This window comes from Dendrobates tinctorius, unplaced genomic scaffold (assembly GCF_039654945.1).
Source record: "Dendrobates tinctorius isolate UK_male_01 unplaced genomic scaffold, ASM3965494v1 ptg000455l, whole genome shotgun sequence".
NCBI classification, from domain to species: Eukaryota; Metazoa; Chordata; class Amphibia; order Anura; family Dendrobatidae; genus Dendrobates; species Dendrobates tinctorius.
Genome location: NW_027362117.1, coordinates 1,102,571 through 1,120,958, shown reverse-complemented (window position 1 = coordinate 1,120,958; position 18,388 = coordinate 1,102,571). Strand labels below are relative to the sequence as shown.

General features: G+C 46.1%; 1 protein-coding gene across 1 annotated transcript; it reads right to left on the bottom strand.

Annotated features, from left to right (window-relative positions):
- Positions 1-3,241: 3,241 nt before the first annotated feature.
- Positions 3,242-10,481, bottom strand: MGP (matrix Gla protein). Its single transcript, XM_073564440.1, has 4 exons — positions 10,307-10,481; positions 5,480-5,515; positions 5,219-5,282; positions 3,242-3,587 (listed from the first exon to the last, which is right to left on the bottom strand). The coding sequence occupies exons 1-4, from the start codon at positions 10,365-10,367 to the stop codon at positions 3,449-3,451; spliced, it is 300 nt and encodes a 99-aa protein (XP_073420541.1). The 5' UTR covers positions 10,368-10,481; the 3' UTR covers positions 3,242-3,448.
- Between the last annotated feature and the right edge of the window lie 7,907 nt (positions 10,482-18,388).

Here is an 18,388-nt window from a genome sequence, read left to right as displayed (position 1 = left end):
TAATTTGCGATATAAAATCGGATTGCACTGTGACCAATGTTATTCAATGGGTGACATCTCATCTGCGATTTTTTTTCTCAGCTGAAAACGGACTTAGAAAAAAATTGAAGCATGCTGCGTATCTCGGACGAGACTCGTCAATGAAAGTCAATGGGTGCGAGAAAAAAATCCCTCAGCACTCGCACCATGCGAGTGCTGATTTTTACGCACCGGTGTCCTTTGAGAAGTCAGCAACTCATGTCCAGCTACTGTAAAATCACACTGACAGGTTAGAATAGAATAGATATATATATATATATATAGATGTCAGTGACACACACATATACAGTATATGTATTTATATTGCAGAGAGAGAGAGAGATAGAAGAATAGACGGTAATTAATTTGTCGGATTCTGTAAAATCACTGCAGGAGCCGACAGGTTAGGAGAGATGGATCACATACAGTAAATCCATATAGAATAGGTAGATATGTACATGTCAGTGACAAATACAATGAGTATAGTGTGTGTGCAAAACTCTGGACATGTATTTAATGGATAAAAGATTATTTTACTGAAAAAAATTGTGTGGGGTCCCCCTATAATTAACAGCCAGCAATGGCTATGCAGACAGCTGAGGGCTGATATTAATAGCCTAGAAAGGGACCATGGATCCTGGCCCCCCCCCCGCCTTAAAACATCAGCTCTCAGAGCCACCCCAGAAAAGGCACATCCCTAAGATGCGCCAATACTGGCACATAGCCTTTCTCTTCCCACTGCCCTGTAGTTATGGCATATGGGGTAATAGTTGTGGGGGTTGATGTCACCTTTGTGACATCAAGCCCCCAGGTTAGTAATGGAGAGGCGTCAATAAGACGCCCCTATTACTGACCCCATAGTCAAATTGTAAAGAAAACACAGACACCCAGTTAAAAATCCTTTAATTGAAATAAAGACACAGACTCCTTTATTGTTCTTAATTAAACCATACTTACAACCACACCTAATCCATGCGAAGCCCTCGATCTCCTGTAATGAATATATAATAATAAACCAACAATATACCATACCTGTCCGGCGTTGTGTCTCACGCCGTAATCCATATCTGGGGAACATACATTTTTCTACCAGGACGGTGCCAAGATACGACTGCCCCAGATGATAAACCACTGGTGAATGAGCTGCTGGGCCCGGAGCTTCAGTGACTAGCGGTAACATCACTGAGTCTGCGTTCCCTCATTGCTTGACCAGCTCTGACTTCTGGACCGTGGGAAAATGCCAGTGAAGAGGTCGCCGCCATTCATGCTCAGTGTCTTCATAGCAGATCACCATGATAATTTCTCATGATGATCTGCTGTATAGACACTGATCTTGATCTGCTGTGACCTCATCACTGGCATTTTCCCACGGTCCAGAGGTCTTCGCAGTTCAGCCCGGCTGCAAGAATAGCTCCCCACACCATCAGCTGTGCTCAGATGGAGTCATGACAGTGACTTAGTGAAAGAGATGAGACACAGCATGGAGATGTCCAGCAGTGCCATCAGCTCAGAACTGTGCGGAGAAGTGCGGCCAGGAGTCTTCTTCATGGAAGAATTGTGGCCAAAACCCCAAACCATCTACATGGGAGCAAGTGACTCAACTCTGCACGAAAACTCAGGAACCAGGGGGCAGATAATGTCAGCAGGTGTCGGGACTGAGGAGTATATTTGGCTGTAACAGAAGCAGATTATAACAAAGGCTGGAGAGCGGCACAAGAAGGAGGGTCTGCAGGAGCAGTGACGCAGAGGGTCCGGCAGGTCAGCGGCTGCATTTCAGCACATAGAGTTGTGTGTTTAGTCAGGATTAATGGTGTGAAATCCGGGCACACACCGACCCATCATGTGATGTCATCAGGAGGCGACTAACGGCTCCAAATGTATTCTGCAGCCGGACCACGACCCCCAACATCCAGTCACTGTCATTAATGATGAGGAGTCCTGGGGGTGATGATCCGGCCCCCAGAATCCTGAACTCACATCATCCCATCTGTCTGGGATCAGATGAAGGATCCGCACAAGCCTCATCCACAGGAGACCAGGGGTCAGATCTCCAAGATGTTTGGCCCAAAATCCTGCCGAGATTATCTATAACCAGTGTACAAGTGAGGAGGAGAAGTGATGGGCGGTCACCAGATACTGATGATGGAGGCGACGGGCGGTCACCAGATACTGATGATGGAGGAGGCGAGCGGTCACCAGATACTGATGATGGAGGAGACGGGCGGTCACCAGATACTGATGATGGAAGTGACGGGCAATCGCCAGATACTGATAACAGAGGCAATTGGCTGTCACCAGATACTGATGATAGAGGAGGCGAGCGGTCACCAGATACTGATGATGGATGGGAGTGGTGGTCACCAGATACTGATGATGGAGGCGATGGGAGGTCACCAGATACTGATTAGGGAGACGAGGGGCAGTCACTAGATACTGATGATGAAGATGACAGCGGTCACCAGATACTGATGATGGAGGCGACGGGCGGTCACCAGATGCTGATGATGGAGGCGACGGGCGGTCACCAGATACTGATGATGGAGGAGGCGAGCGGTCACCAGATACTGATGATGGAGGAGGCGAGCGGTCACCAGATACTGATGATGGAGGCAAGCAGTTACCAGATACTGACGGAGGTGACAGGCGCTCACCAGATACTGATGATGGAGGCGACGGGCGGGCACCACAGATACTGATGATGGAGGAGATGACAGGTCACCAGATACTGATGATGGAGGAGAGGGGCGGTCACCAGATACTGATGATGGAGGTGACAGGCGCTCACCAGATACTGATGATGGAGGAGATGGGCAGGCGCCAGATACTGATGATCGAGGCGACGGGCGGTCACCAGATACTGATGAGATTTACATTTCTCTTCAAATAGAAAAGAACAGCCTCCCTTCCAGGTGATTAGAAGTTTTCAAAAACTTTATTCTGCCAAAATACAACATTTCGACCTTTGCAGGTCTTTGTCAAGTTTTTGAAAACTTCTAATCACCTGGAAGGGATGCTGTTCTTCTTTTCTATCTGATGGTATATGCTCCAATTGGGTCATTGGACCAGAATGTGCATCTCTCTATTGAAGTGCTGTCGGTGAACATATGCTGATATTACATTTCTCTTCAGTCACTTTATATTTTGTTAATTAATAAAAGTAACAATGGTTGCTATGGAGACTCACACATTCCGGGTTTTCGCGCCATGTGACAGGTGACACCGGTTATAAAGCAGATTTTTATTTCTTGTACTTATGTTTCCACAGTGAAGCGATTATTTACAGCCCCGGAATCGGGTGCGGATATCGTGTCCCCGTCCTGGATCCCCCCAGAATTATGACAATATATGAAAAATGCTGATTGTAAGGTGCAGACGATAAAACTCAACAATGAAAGAGAAACTGGCGGAATAGCGCAGGGCCCATCATCTCCTAGTATCTCCCGCCGTTGCGCTGTCCGAAGTATCGCTTGTAAGCCGCTCCCCAGCCGTGTCGCATGGCGTAGCGCTCGCAGGGGTTGTACTCCTCGCACGTCTCACGCTGGCGTTCCCAGGGGCTCTTGGCACGAAGTCTGGATAAACGGGAAATGACATAAGTAGCAATGACAAGAGCAGCGCTTAAAGGGCAACTCCACAATGTGTCATGGATTAGATCTCTACAGAACACGAGCTAACACTTCTGAGCTATTCTACTCCAGTCACATCCAGAGCTGCATACTGCTTCTAGTTTCCTGAATCATTTCATTGAGTAAATCAACAGAGGAAAAAATAGTTTAGAAACCAATTCCATCATTTGAAGAACTGTTCCATAAGAACTGTGACACTAGCTATAGAAAATAACCAGGGAGTGCAGATCTGGATGTTACTGGAGTATAACACTTGTGAGTGCAGCTCTGGATGTGGCTGGAGTATATCACTTGTGAGTGCAGCTCTTGATGTGGCTGGAGTATAACACTTGTGAGTGCAGCTCTGGATGTGGCTGGAGTATGACACTTGTGAGTGCAGCTCTGGATGTGGCTGGAGTATATCACTTGTGAGTGCAGCTCTGGATGTGGCTGGAGTATAACACTTGTGAGTGCAGCTCTGGATGTGGCTGGAGTATAACACTTGTGAGTGCAGCTCTTGATGTGGCTGGAGTATAACACTTGTGAGTGTAGCTCTGGATGTGGCTGGAGTATGACACTTGTGAGTGCAGCTCTGGATGTGGCTGGAGTATATCACTTGTGAGTGCAGCTCTTGATGTGGCTGGAGTATAACACTTGTGAGTGCAGCTCTGGATGTGGCTGGAGTATATCACTTGTGAGTGCAGCTCTTGATGTGGCTGGAGTATAACACTTGTGAGTGTAGCTCTGGATGTGGCTGGAGTATGACACTTGTGAGTGCAGCTCTGGATGTGGCTGGAGTATATCACTTGTGAGTGCAGCTCTTGATGTGGCTGGAGTATAACACTTGTGAGTGTAGCTGTGGATGTGGCTGGAGTATAACACTTGTGAGTGCAGCTCTGGATGTGGCTGGAGTATAACACTTGTGAATGCAGCTCTGGATGTGACTGAAGTATAACACTTGTGAATGCAGCTCTGGATGTGGCTGGCGTATAACACTTGTGAGTGCAGCTCTGGATGTGGCTGGAGTATAACACTTGTGAATGCAGTTCTGAATGTGGCTGGAGTATAACACTTGTGAGTGCAGCTCTGGATGTGGCTGGAGTCTAACACTTGTGAATGCAGCTCTGGATGTGGCTGGAGTCTAACACTTGTGAATGCAGCTCTGGATGTGGCTGGAGTCTAACACTTGTGAGTGCAGCTCTGGATGTGGCTGGAGTCTAACACTTGTGAATGCAGCTCTGGATGTGGCTGGAGTCTAACACTTGTGAATGCAGCTCTGGATGTGGCTGGAGTCTAACACTTGTGAATGCAGCTCTGGATGTGGCTGGAGTCTAACACTTGTGAATGCAGCTCTGGATGTGGCTGGAGTCTAACACTTGTGAATGCAGCTCTGGATGTGGCTGGAGTCTAACACTTGTGAATGCAGCTCTGGATGTGGCTGGAGTCTAACACTTGTGAATGCAGCTCTGGATGTGGCTGGAGTCTAACACCTGTGAATGCAGCTCTGCAGTAATACTATAGTCTATAGGCTCTAGTCGTGTGTAATCTGTATGTGCCGGCACAGAGTGTCAGATTATTGTGCGCGCCGTTCTTTTTACCGCTCATTCATTCGCACGTTCCGTTGCATGAAGGAGTTGGCATTTCTTGAGTTAACAAACGGATCTGCAGCAAAAATATAAGAGTGATGATGTGTATAGAATACAGGTCAGACAGCAGAGAGAAGAGAAATACATAAAGAAAGCAGAGGTAGAGAGCAAAGAATTGTTTACCCTGATACACTGTAACAACCCCTCAGATACAAGCAGGAGTCCTGCAATCTTTCTTATATCTTTATTTTGTAAACAAATCGTTCTTCTTACCATAACGTTCGTAGGACTCGTGGCTTTCATATGAGTCTGGATAAGGAAGAAAAGTGTCAGTGTTAAGTTTATGCAGCAGCCTCTGTCCTGTCTATGTTTCTGGTTACAGCAGCCTGTGCCCTGTCTATGTTTCTGGTTACAGCAGTTTGTGTCCTGTCTATAGTTCTGGTTACAGCAGCCTGTGTCCTGTCTATGGTTCTGCATACAGCAGTCTGTGTCCTGTCTATGTTTCTGGTTACAGCAGCCTGTGTCCTGTCTATAGCTCAGGTTAGGCAGCCTGTGTCCTATCTATGGTTCTGGTTACAGCAGCCTGTGTCCTGTCTATGGTTCTGGTTACAGCAGCCTGTGTCCTGTGTATAGCTCAGATTACAGCAGCCTGTGTCCTGTCTATGGTTCTGGTTACAGCAGTCTGTGTCCTGTCTATGTTTCTGGTTACAGCAGCCTGTGTCCTATCTATGTTTCTGGTTACAGCAGCCTGTGTCCTGTGTATAGCTCAGATTACAGCAGCCTGTGTCCTGTCTGTTTCTGGTTACAGCAGTCTGTGTCCTGTCTGTTTCTGGTTACAGCAGCCTGTGTCCGGTCTATGTTTCTGGTTACAGCAGCCTGTGTCCTGTCTATGGTTCTGGTTACAGCAGCCTGTGTCCTGTCTATGTTTCTGGTTACAGCAGCCTGTGCCCTGTCTATGTTTCTGGTTACAGCAGTTTGTGTCCTGTCTATAGTTCTGGTTACAGCAGCCTGTGTCCTGTCTATGGTTCTGCATACAGCAGTCTGTGTCCTGTCTATGTTTCTGGTTACAGCAGCCTGTGTCCTGTCTATGGTTCTGGTTACAGCAGCCTGTTTATATATTGGCGTTGGTCTGCTCCTATCACCAAAATGTAGCTTTCAGGTTATCCCTCAACTGCCCTCACTTGTCTTCCCTTCTTTTGAGGTCCATTCCGTCAGACTCTACACCCCCTTCTCCATGCGAGTGGCGGTGGTATATCGTCCTCCCGGCCCCTCCCATCAATTCCTGGATCATTTTGCCACTTGGCTTCCACATTTTCTCTCCTGTGACATCCCTACCTTCATCATGGGCGATTTCAACATCCCCATTGCTCTTCCCCTCTCCCCATCTGCTACTCACCTTTTATCTCTAACCTCCTCATTTGGCCTTTCGCAGCTTACTAATTCTCCAACGCATGAAGACGGAAACTCCCTCGACTTGGTCTTCTCTCGGCTTTGTGCAGTGGATGATTTCACAAACTCCCCTCTCCCGCTCTCTGACCACAACCTTCTTTCATTCTCTATAAAGAACTGCCCGGCTGCTCAGGTCACCCCCACTGTCCAGACTTATAGAAACATACAGGCCATTAACACCCAGAAACTTATGAAGAACTTGCAGTCTTCATTGGCCCCTATCTCCTCCCTCTCATGTCCTGATTCTGCACTGAAGCATTACAATGAAACACTTCAAACTGCCCTGGATGAAATTGCTCCTCCTATAAATAGAACACCACAACACAGACGGCGACAACCCTGGCACACGGTGCAAACACGTTTCCTGCAGCGGTGCTCCAGGTGCGCCAAACGTCTGTGGAGAAAATCCAACCAACCCGAAGATTTCATCCATTATAAGTTTATGCTTCGAACATACAACACTGCCCTTCACCTCTCCAAACAAACCTATTTCAACACCCTCATCACCTCACTGTCCAATAACCCGAAACCTCTCTTTGACACTTTTCATTCCCTGCTCAACCCAAGAGTACAGGCCCCAACCACGGAGCTCCGAGCTGACGATCTGGCCAATTACTTCAAAGAAAAAATTGACCAGATCCGACAGGAAATTATCTCCCAATCACCTCATACCATGCACTGTCCTCCCTCCCCCACTGCATCTAGCTCACTCTCTGATTTTGAACCAGTCACAGAAGAAGAAGTGAGCAGGCTCCTTGCATCTTCTCGCCCAACTACTTGCATCAGTGACCCATTTCCGTCACATCTCCTCCAGTCCCTTTCCCCTGCAGTCACCCCTCACCTAACTAAAATATTTAACCTCTCTCTCTCTTCTGGTATTTTTCCCTCCTCATTTAAGCATGCCATCATACATCCACTACTTAAAAAACCATCCCTCGACCAAAACTGTGCCACTAACTATAGACCTGTCTCTAATCTTCCCTTCATCTCTAAACTCCTGGAACGCCTGGTCCACTCCCGTCTGATCCGCTGTCTCTCTGATAACTCTCTTCTCGACCCTCTCCAATCCGGTTTCCGCTCTTTACACTCTACAGAAACTGCCCTCACTAAAGTCTCTAATGATCTACTAACAGCTAAATCTAATGGTCATTACTCCATGCTAATTCTCTTGGATCTCTCTGCAGCATTCGACACTGTGGATCATCAGCTCCTCCTCACTATGCTCCGCTCCATCGGCCTCAAGGACACCGTTCTCTCCTAATTCTCCTCCTATCTCTCTGACCGCTCCTTTACTGTATCTTTTGCCGGTTCCTCCTCCTCTCATCTTCCCCTTACTGTTGGGGTTCCTCAAGGATCGGTTCTAGGCCCCCTCCTCTTCTCCTTGTACACTGCCCCTATTGGTCAATCAGTAGATTTGGTTTCCAGTACCATCTCTATGCTGATGACACCCAATTATACGCTTCTTCTCCTGACATCACGCCAGCCTTTCTAGAAAACACCGGCGATTGTCTAAACGCTGTGTCTAACATCATGTCCTCACTATATCTGAAACTGAACCTGTCAAAGACTGAACTCCTTGTGTTTCCTCCCGCTACTAATGTACCTACACCCGACATTGCCATTTCCGTGTGTGGTTCCACTATTACTCCCCAGCAACATGCCCGCTGTCTTGGGGTCATACTTGACTCCGAGCTTTCCTTTGCCCCCCACATTCGATCACTGGCTCGATCTTGTCATCTGCACCTCAAAAACATTTCTAGAATTCGACCTTTTCTTACTTTTCACTCCGCAAAAACTCTGTTTCTCTTATTCATTCTCGTCTTGACTATTGTAACTCCCTTCTAATCGGTCTCCCTCTTACCAAACTCTCCCCTCTCCAATCTGTCTTGAATGCTGCAGCCAGGATCATATTCCTCACCAATCGTTACACAGATGCCTCTGCCTTGTGCCAGTCATTACACTGGCTACCCATCCCCTCCAGAATCCAGTACAAACTTATTACCCTCACCCACAAAGCCCTCCATGGCTCAGCACCACCCTACATCTCCCTTGTTTCAGTATACCACCCTACCCGCGCCCTCCGTTCTGCTGATGACCTGAGGTTAGCATCCTCAATAGTCAGAACCTCCCACTCCCGTCTCCAAGACTTTACACGTGCTGCGCCAATTCTTTGGAATGCACTTCCCAGGTCAATACGATTAGTCCCCAATCCCCACAATTTTAAGCGTGCCCTGAAAACTCATTTATTCAGACTGGCCTATCGCCTCAACGCATTAACCTAACCTATCCCTGTGTGGCACAGCCAAAAGTTTTTACCATAACCAGGTTCCCCGCATCATGTTCCCACATGCTTTATGCATCCATTAGCCCTCTGTGTCTGTACTGATACACACTTAACATTATGGCTGGTCCAAACAATCAGGGCAACTGTTACCACCCACCTTTCGTGTCTCCCACTTTCCTCATAGACTGTAAGCTTGCGAGCAGGGCCCTCACTCCTCTTGGTATCTGTTATGATCTATGTGATTATTGTTATGCTGTAATGTCTATCGTCTGTACAAGTCCCCTCTGAAATGTAAAGTGCTGCGGAATATGTCGGCGCTATAGAAATAAAATTTATTGTTATTATTATTATTATTTTGTCTATGGTTCAGGTTACAGCAGCCTGTGTCCTGTCTATGTTCCTGGTTACAGCAGCTTGTGTCCTGTCAATGGTTCTGGTTACAGCAGCTTGTGTCCTGTCTATAGTTCTGGTTGCAGCAGCCTGTGTCCTGTCTATGGTTCTGGTTACAGCAGCCTGTGTCCTGTCTATGGTCCTGGTCACAGCAGTCTGTGTCCTGTCTATGGTTCTAGTTACAGCAGCCTGTGTCCTGTCTATGGTCCTGGTTACAGCAGCCTGTGTCCTGTCTATGGTTCTAGTTACAGCAGCCTGTGTCCTGTCTATGGTCCTGGTTACAGCACCCTGTGTCCTGTCTATGGTTCTGGTTACAGCAGCTTATGTCCTGTCTATGGTTCTAGTTACAGCAGCCTGTGTCCTGTCTATGGTCCTGGTTACAGAAGCCTGTGTCCTGTCTATGGTTCTGGTTACAGCAGTCTGTGTCCTGTCTATGTTTCTGGTTACAGCAGCCTGTGTCCTGTCTATGGTCCTGGTCACAGCAGTCTGTGTCCTGTCTATGGTTCTAGTTACAGCAGCCTGTGTCCTGTCTATGGTTCTGGTTACAGCAGCTTATGTCCTGTCTATGGTTCTAGTTACAGCAGCCTGTGTCCTGTCTATGGTCCTGGTTACAGCAGCCTGTGTCCTGTCTATGGTTCTGGTTACAGCAGTCTGTGTCCTGTCTATGTTTCTGGTTACAGCAGCCTGTGTCCTGTCTATGGTTCTGGTTACAGCAGCTTGTGTCCTGTCTATGGTTCTGGTTACAGCAGCTTGTGTCCTGTCTATGTTTCTGGTTACAGCAGCCTGTGTCCTGTCTATGGTTCTGGTTACAGCAGCTTGTGTCCTGTCTATGGTTCTGGTTACAGCAGCCTGTGTCCTGTCTATGGTTCTGGTTACAGCAGCTTGTGTCCTGTCTATGGCCTCCAGGTGCTCTAGTATTTAGAATTTCAGATAATTTGCAGTTTTTTCTTCGAAGAAATCAAGTAAATAATCGTTACCGTATGCGAGGGTGACCGCAATGGCCAGAGCCACGACCAGGAGCAGTGCCAGGGTCTTCATGCTGACTTGTCTTGTGTATTTTTCCTTTTTCACTTGCCACAAGGAAATCTTCTGCTGGGGATATAAGGAGTAATTACTGCTTGTAAGAGAGCAACGTTCCTATAAAACCCAACATCTGGGGTGGGCGGCACCAAGAACGCTGAGAGGTATGTGCTGGCACGGTTATACCAGGGTGGGGGGCGGCGAGAGGGACGGTGACGAAAATATCAAAAGGTGAAAAATATTATATAAGCCTGCGAAATAAACAAGTGGATAAACCTGTGGAGGTGAACTACAACTCCCAGGAGCTCCATGACCTGCTAGATGCCCAGTATCAGCCCTTGGAGGCAGATGATTTTGACATTGTGCCCCCATGTACCCCATGAGACATTGCAGGGTCCTCCCTGTCATATATTAATTCACTGTATAACAGAAAGGGCTGATCTCACTAATGGACTTTGTGTTACTCCCCATTGTCAGGATCTCTGCTTGCTGTCAGTGAATGAGAACACTCTCCTTAACATTCAGAGGCAGTGACCTTAGCTGATGCACACAAAGAAGCATCTGCACAAAGCTGACAGTTTGTTACAATGTATCAGCACTGGATAAACTGTATCACTGCCTCCAGATGGAATCCGGGGTCTTCATTCACTGACAGCAAGCAGAGATCTTCCAATGTCACTAAAAGGAAACATGACGGGCCCCATTCATCATCTGCATTTTTAAGTCACTTTCGTTTTTCCGTCTTTTATTCGCTGACGATTTTTACACCCAATTCATCAAAATGACAAACCCCGTTTGCTCCAAATGCGCCTCACATTTGTATCTGGTTTTTTTTTTTAAGGACAAAAAGTTGAAAGTTCCGTAAAAATGATGCAAAAAAAAGCGTAAAAGTTTCATGCTTCTCATGGAGCCTCACTTTCCCTCCCCATTCCTTAATAGCTTAGTCGTGTTAGAATTGTTTTTCTACAAATATTTAAAACTAAGATTTTCGGGGTCAAGGCCGCCGTCTGACACTTTGGGATCCTTGTACTCTCATGTGAATGGATTTCATGGTAAATGATGTTTCCTTTTTAATAAAACCATTAAAAAAAATGACAATTTGAATCTGCCAAAAGTTCTGTGCACCCCACACCTCATCCACAGAGAGGCGAATACTAGAAGAGAAAAGGAGAAAGCTTAAAACAGACGTAAAGCAACGGAGAAAAACACCAAAACCAAGAAAAAAACAAAAGGAGCAAATGAAACGATGACTGAGCCCGAAGTCTATCAGAAAGCGCTCCTCATCACTGGAAAATCAAAACCACGCTGGGCATGAAAAGGTTAAGCCCGACCTGTCCACGGATATGAATTCCTAGACTAAGCCGCCTCCGCTACATTCAGACCCATTCACCTGATGCCTCAGGCCACAGTTTCCAGAGCAGGATATTGCAGGTTACATCCAATCTACTGGACCCGTCTGGATATTCATCTCTCACCTGCAGAAGCTCCATCTCTACACAGCTCTCCCTTTCCCCAAGTTACAGAGGTCGCCATTGGCTCCGATCTAGCTCTGCTTAATAGACAAATAAGACTAGAAGACTAAATTATTAATAGCTTAGATATAGCTAATAATATTCTATATTCTATCGGGTGCATGTAACCACTGACTCAGCTTCTACTCTACATTATCAGACTGATAACTATGGAACATTCATCATATAGTCAATCAATATAACTGATCATTTACCTAAAGTGACAGCCATGGTCCTCAGGGGCTATCTCTGGATCTAGGTCAATGCATGTAACCACTGAGTCAGCTTCTACTCTACATTATCAGACAAGTTACTATGGAAGATTAAGGATATAATTAATCAGAATAACTGCTCATACATCTAAAGTGACAGACATGGTCCTCGGGGGCTATCTCTGGATCTAGGTCAATGCACGTAACCACTGAGTCAGCTTCTACTCTACATTATCAGACAAGTTACTATGGAAGATTAAGGATATAATTAATCAGAATAACTGCTCATACATCTAAAGTGACAGACATGGTCCTCGGGGGCTATCTCTGGATCTAGGTCAATGCACGTAACCACTGAGTCAGCTTCTACTCTACATTATCAGACTGGTAACTATGGAAGATTAAGGATATAATCAATCAATATAACTGCTCATTTACCTAAAGTGACAGCCATGGTCCTCGGGGGCTATCTCTGGATCTAGGTCAATGCACGTAACCACTGAGTCAGCTTCTACTCTACATTATCAGACAAGTAACTATGGAAGATTAAGGATATAATTAATCAGAATAACTGCTCATACATCTAAAGTGACAGGCATGGTCCTCGGGGGCTATCTCTGGATCTAGGTCAATGCACGTAACCACTGAGTCAGCTTCTACTCTACATTATCAGACTGGTAACTATGGAAGATTAAGGATATAATCAATCAATATAACTGCTCATTTACCTAAAGTGACAGCCATGGTCCTCGGGAGCTATCTCTGTATCTAGGTCAGTGCATATAACCACTGAGTCAGCTTCTACTCTACATTATCAGACTGGTAACTATGGAAGATTCATCATATAATCAGTCAATATAACTGCTCATTTACCTAAAGTGACAGACATGGTCCTCGGGAGCTATCTCTGCATCTAGGTCAATGCATGTAACCACTGAGTCAGCTTCTACTCTACATTATCAGACTGGTAACTATGGAAGCTTAGGGATATAATTAATCAGAATAACTGCTCATATATCTAAAGTGACAGACAGGGTCCTAGGTCAATGCATGTAACCACTGAGTCAGCTTCTCCACTACATTATCAGACATGTAACTATGGATGATTCAGGATATAATCAATTAATATAACTAATCATATACCTAAAGTAAAGGCATGGTCCTCAGGGGCTGACTCTGTATCTAGGGTCAGTGCATGTAACCACTGAGCCAGCACTTCTTACTAGAAATATCACTGTCACATTACAGCAGTTCATTTTATGAGAATAGTGTGTAATACTATGCTATATAATACTCACAAGTCTGGTTCTCCGCTGGGACTGGTGAGGAAACGTCTGGGTGCCGGGGTATTTATCCTGAGCCTCCACCTACATCCCCTTCATGTTTTCCTCCTGATCACTCAGATCTTACCTCAGTCTTTACACATCCTTCCCTCCTGGAGGAAATCTCGGACCACGCTTCAGACATAAACCACATATGGCCCTTAATTGGCTGCAGACCCTCTGATGACACTTATGGGGGCGAAGGTGCAGGAAAATCGTTTAGAAGGTTCTTAAAGCGCCGATAGGGGAGGGCGCCATTTCTGTAGGTTACGTCTCTCCGCAGACTTAGGCTGTGTGCACACGTTGCAGATTTTATGCGTTTTTTGCCGCGTTTTTTCGCAGCGAAAATGCATACAAAAAGCAACCCATTGAATTCAATGGCATTCCGCACATGCTGTGCTAATGCTGCGTATTTTTCCGCTGTGGAATCGCATCGTGGAAAATGACGCAGCATGCTCATTCTTTGTGCGGAATCACGGGAAAATCCGCACACATAGGAATGCAAAAATCCACAAAGAAAAAAAATAGGACCAAAGAGCAATAAATAACATAGTAAATTTTATTGTTTACAAAAATGGAATAAAATACGTAATATATGATATATAACAATACGAAAAAGGGAATCAGCGACACCTAGATGCCACATTCAGACTAGGTTTGGTATATTCACGCCCCCCCCCCCGAAGAAGCAAAGAAGCGAAACGCGCGTAGGGTCCTCCTGCCCACATTTCAGCAAGGTTGCTCTTTGGCGCTATATGCATTTATCACTTCACTTACCTCCATACACCTCCGCTATGTATTCTTATGGCCGGTATTACTGAACGCTGTCTTCGCTGTCAGGCTACATTTTCTCTTACGCACTATTATTTGTAGGTCCGTATTTTGGACCACTTACATTGCACTATCGCCCTTTATACTCAATAATAGCGAGATATTTGTTTATTCCACTACTCACAAATGTCTTATCTGGCGGCTATTGTTTGTACGCTTATATTGCTCTTCTCTTAGGGCCAATTGTATATTGTTTGGGTGTATGTCGTATATGAATTCTACCTACTATCTTCCCTTTCATATACCAATGCTAGCCTGAATGTGGCATCTAGGTGTCGCTGATTCCCTTTTTCGTATTGTTATATATCATATATTACTTACTCAATTTTTGTAAACAATAAAATTTACTATTTTATCTATTGCTCTTTGGTCCTATTTTTTCTCTTTTCGGATTTCTGTTGTACCCTTATGGATGAGCTTTTACGTACTTAGCCCTTTTTGGGGGATTACACATAGGAATGCATTGATCCGCTTACATTCTGCATGTGGCTGTGCCCACCATGCCCAAAGTAAGCGGATCATGTGCAGATGGTACCCACGGGCGGGGGGAGAGGAGACTGTCCTCCGGGCTGTGGGTGCCATATCCCTGTTAAAAAGAATTAAAATAAAAAATGGTGATATTCTCACCTTCCGGCGGCCCCCGCAGCGTCCCCAGGCCTCGCAATGCTCCCACCAACTCCCCTTCCCAGTGATGCCTTGCAACAATGACCTGTAATGACGCAGTGGTCTCGCGTGACGCTACATGATCTGGGGTCATTGCTGCAAGGCATCGCTGGGAACGGGAGTTGGCGGGAGCATCGCTGAGGCCTGGGGACGCTGAGCGGGACGCTGGAAGGTGAGAATATCACCATTTTTAACTTTTTTAATTATTTTTCACATTTTATCTTTAACTATTGATGCCGCATAGGCCGCCTCAGTGGTAAAAAGTTGGTCACACTCGTCAAACACTTGGAAATCCCAAGGTTTTCGTGGGAATTCCGCACGTGGATTTCCCGCGTATTTCCCGCTGCAGGGAGTTGCGGAATTGCCTCGGAAATTTCCGCAGCAATTCCGCACGTGTGCACATAGCCTAACAGTGGCGACCAGTCATCACAAGGACGAAAATAAAAACGTCATTAAATTCTATCAGTGATGTCACCGGGGGGGGGGGGGTCTGACAACCTCTCATCCATGGATACAGGCTGGTTGTCAGCAGTGATCCATGAAGAGCTGGGTCTGGATTACATGGTGACATGTCAGCGGCGGACGTCTTATTGGTGTATCATGTGCAGCCGCACAGGGGCCCAAGAAATAAGGGGCCCCTACCTCCTCAGCAGGTGGAATTGTGCATTGAGTTATTGGGCTGCAAAGGGCCCGAGACCGGTCTGTGTCCGCCGCCGCTCTATGTGATGCCGGTAGCAGCAGCCATAGCCGGCGCTGGTTGGTGACATTCGTGTGTTAATGACGTGAGATCTGTCTGTTATGTAACATCTGATGGATCCAGTGATCCCCTACCCGAATGTCATCTCCGCGCCCCGAGCCGCCATCTAAACGTTCTGTTTACCACTGAAAGAATCACGTTCTGTTCTTCACATATAAACACGAGGTGAACGCAGAACACGGAACATTCATCCCCTATATACAGTTACACAACACAGAAACGTCTCCAGATGCCGAATCCCCAATGTCAGCAAATAATTCCAGAGATGAAAGAACTTTATATTGAGATCAGAAGTCACATAAAGAGTCTGCAAGACAGAGGAAGGGAGCTGTGTATACACCAGAGAACACTGCACGTATACCGAGAGCGCAGCTCTGGAGTGTAATGCAGGAGGCGACTCAGGATCAGTAATGTATGTACACAGTGACTGCACCAGCAGAATAGTGAGTGCAGCTCTGGAGTATAATACAGGAGGTAACTCAGGATCAGTAATGTAATGTATGTACACAGTGACTGCACCAGCAGAATAGTGAGTGCAGCTCTGGAGAATAATACAGGAGGTAACTCAGGATCAGTAATGTAATGTATGTACACAGTGACTGCACCATCAGAATAGTGAGTGCAGCTCTGGAGTATAATACAGGAGGTAACTCAGGATCAGTAATGTAATGTACGTACACAGTGACTGCACCAGCAGAATAGTGAGTGCTTCTCTGGGGTATAATACAGGATGTAACTCAGGATCAGTAATGTAATGTATGTACACAGTGACTGCACCAGCAGAATAGTGAGTGCAGCTCTGGGGAATAATACAGGAGGTAACTCAGGATCAGTAATGTAATGTATGTACACAGTGACTGCACCAGCAGAATAGTGAGTGCAGCTCTGGGGTATAATACAGGAGGTAACTCAGGATCAGTAATGTATGTACACAGTGACTGCACCAGCAGAATAGTGAGTGCAGCTCTGGAGTATAATACAGGAGGTAACTCAGGATCAGTAATGTAATGTATGCACACAGTGACTGCACCAGCAGAATAGTGAGTGCAGCTCTGGAGTATAATACAGGAGGTAACTCAGGATCAGTAATGTAATGTATGCACACAGTGACTGCACCAGTAGAATAGTGAGTGCAGCTCTGGAGTATAATACAGGAGGTAACTCAGGATCAGTAATGTAATGTATGTACACAGTGACTGCACCAGCAGAATAGTGAGTGCAGCTCTGGAGTATAATACAGGATGTAACTCAGGATCAGTAATGTAATGTATGTACACAGTGACTGCACCAGCAGAATAGTGAGTGCAGCTCTGGAGTATAATACAGGCTGTAACTCAGGATCAGTAATGTAATGTATGTACACAGTGACTGCACCAGCAGAATAGTGAGTGCAGCTCTGGAGTATAATACAGGATGTAACTCAGGATCAGTAATGTTTGTACACAGTGACTGCACCAGCAGAATAGTGAGTGCAGCTCTGGAGTATAATACAGGAGGTAACTCAGGATCAGTAATGTAATGTATGTACACAGTGACTGCACCAGCAGAATAGTGAGAGCAGCTCTGGAGTATAATACAGGATGTAACTCAGGATCAGTAATGTAATGTATGTACACAGTGACTGCACCAGCAGAATAGTGAGTGCAGCTCTGGAGTATAATACAGGATGTAACTCAGGATCAGTAATGTTTGCACACAGTGACTGCACCAGCAGAATAGTGAGTGCAGCTCTGGGGTATAATACAGGATGTAACTCAGGATCAGTAATGTAATGTATGTACGCAGGGACTGCACCAGCAGAATAGTGAGTGCAGCTCTGGAGTATAATAAAGGATGTAACTCAGGATCAGTAATGTAATGTTTGTACACAGTGACTGCACCAGCAGAATAGTGAGTGCAGCTCTGGGGTATAATACAGGAGGTAACTCAGGATCAGTAATGTAATGTATGCACACAGTGAGTGACTGCACCAGCAGAATAGTGAGCACAGCTCTGGAGTTTAATACAGGAAGTAATTCAAAAGCACTTATTAGGTATACATTATAAAATTCCTCCATAAGCACCATTGGTATTTGCTCCCCCTAGTGGTGGCTGCAGACAGGATCTTATCATGTATCTCTGTGTACAGAGAGCTCCCCCTAGTGGTGACTGCTGACTGACAGCTTTGATCGTCACTGGAGCTTTGGAGCTTTGTATTGGGTTCTCAGAGGTGTGTCTGGCATGTTGATGTAATACGAGGCTTCTCAGCACGGAGTGTTGGGCACATTAGCTGAGTAACAGATGGGCCGTGGTCGGGTGGAGAGTGCTGTGATCGGCTTTTTCTGGTTACTTCAGTTTTCCTCGGGTTTTTATTGTATATAATATTTTTCTTCTTTATTTTCAGTCATTTCTTCGTGTCCATGAATCACTTGTGTTTTCTGGTGAGTGGCTGCAGATAGTGGGAGTGATACCATTAATAACCTGCACACATTTCCTTTTTCCCGGGTGTGCAGGTTTTGGCACCGCTCGCCGCTGCCCCCCGGTGCCGGTTGGTGACTCAGACATCCGTGTGTGACTGGCACAGGTTCTGACTGCCGTCTGCCCTCGCTGGCATCAGGGCCGGGCCCCTCAGGTCACACACAGGGCTGCACAGATCCTGCTTTATGTCTTATTTATCCGCTCGCTCCCACTTTCTGGACCGGGAAGTTGCAGATGGAAGAAATTAAAGCCGAAGAGAAAATATATATTTACCTTGCCTGAAAAA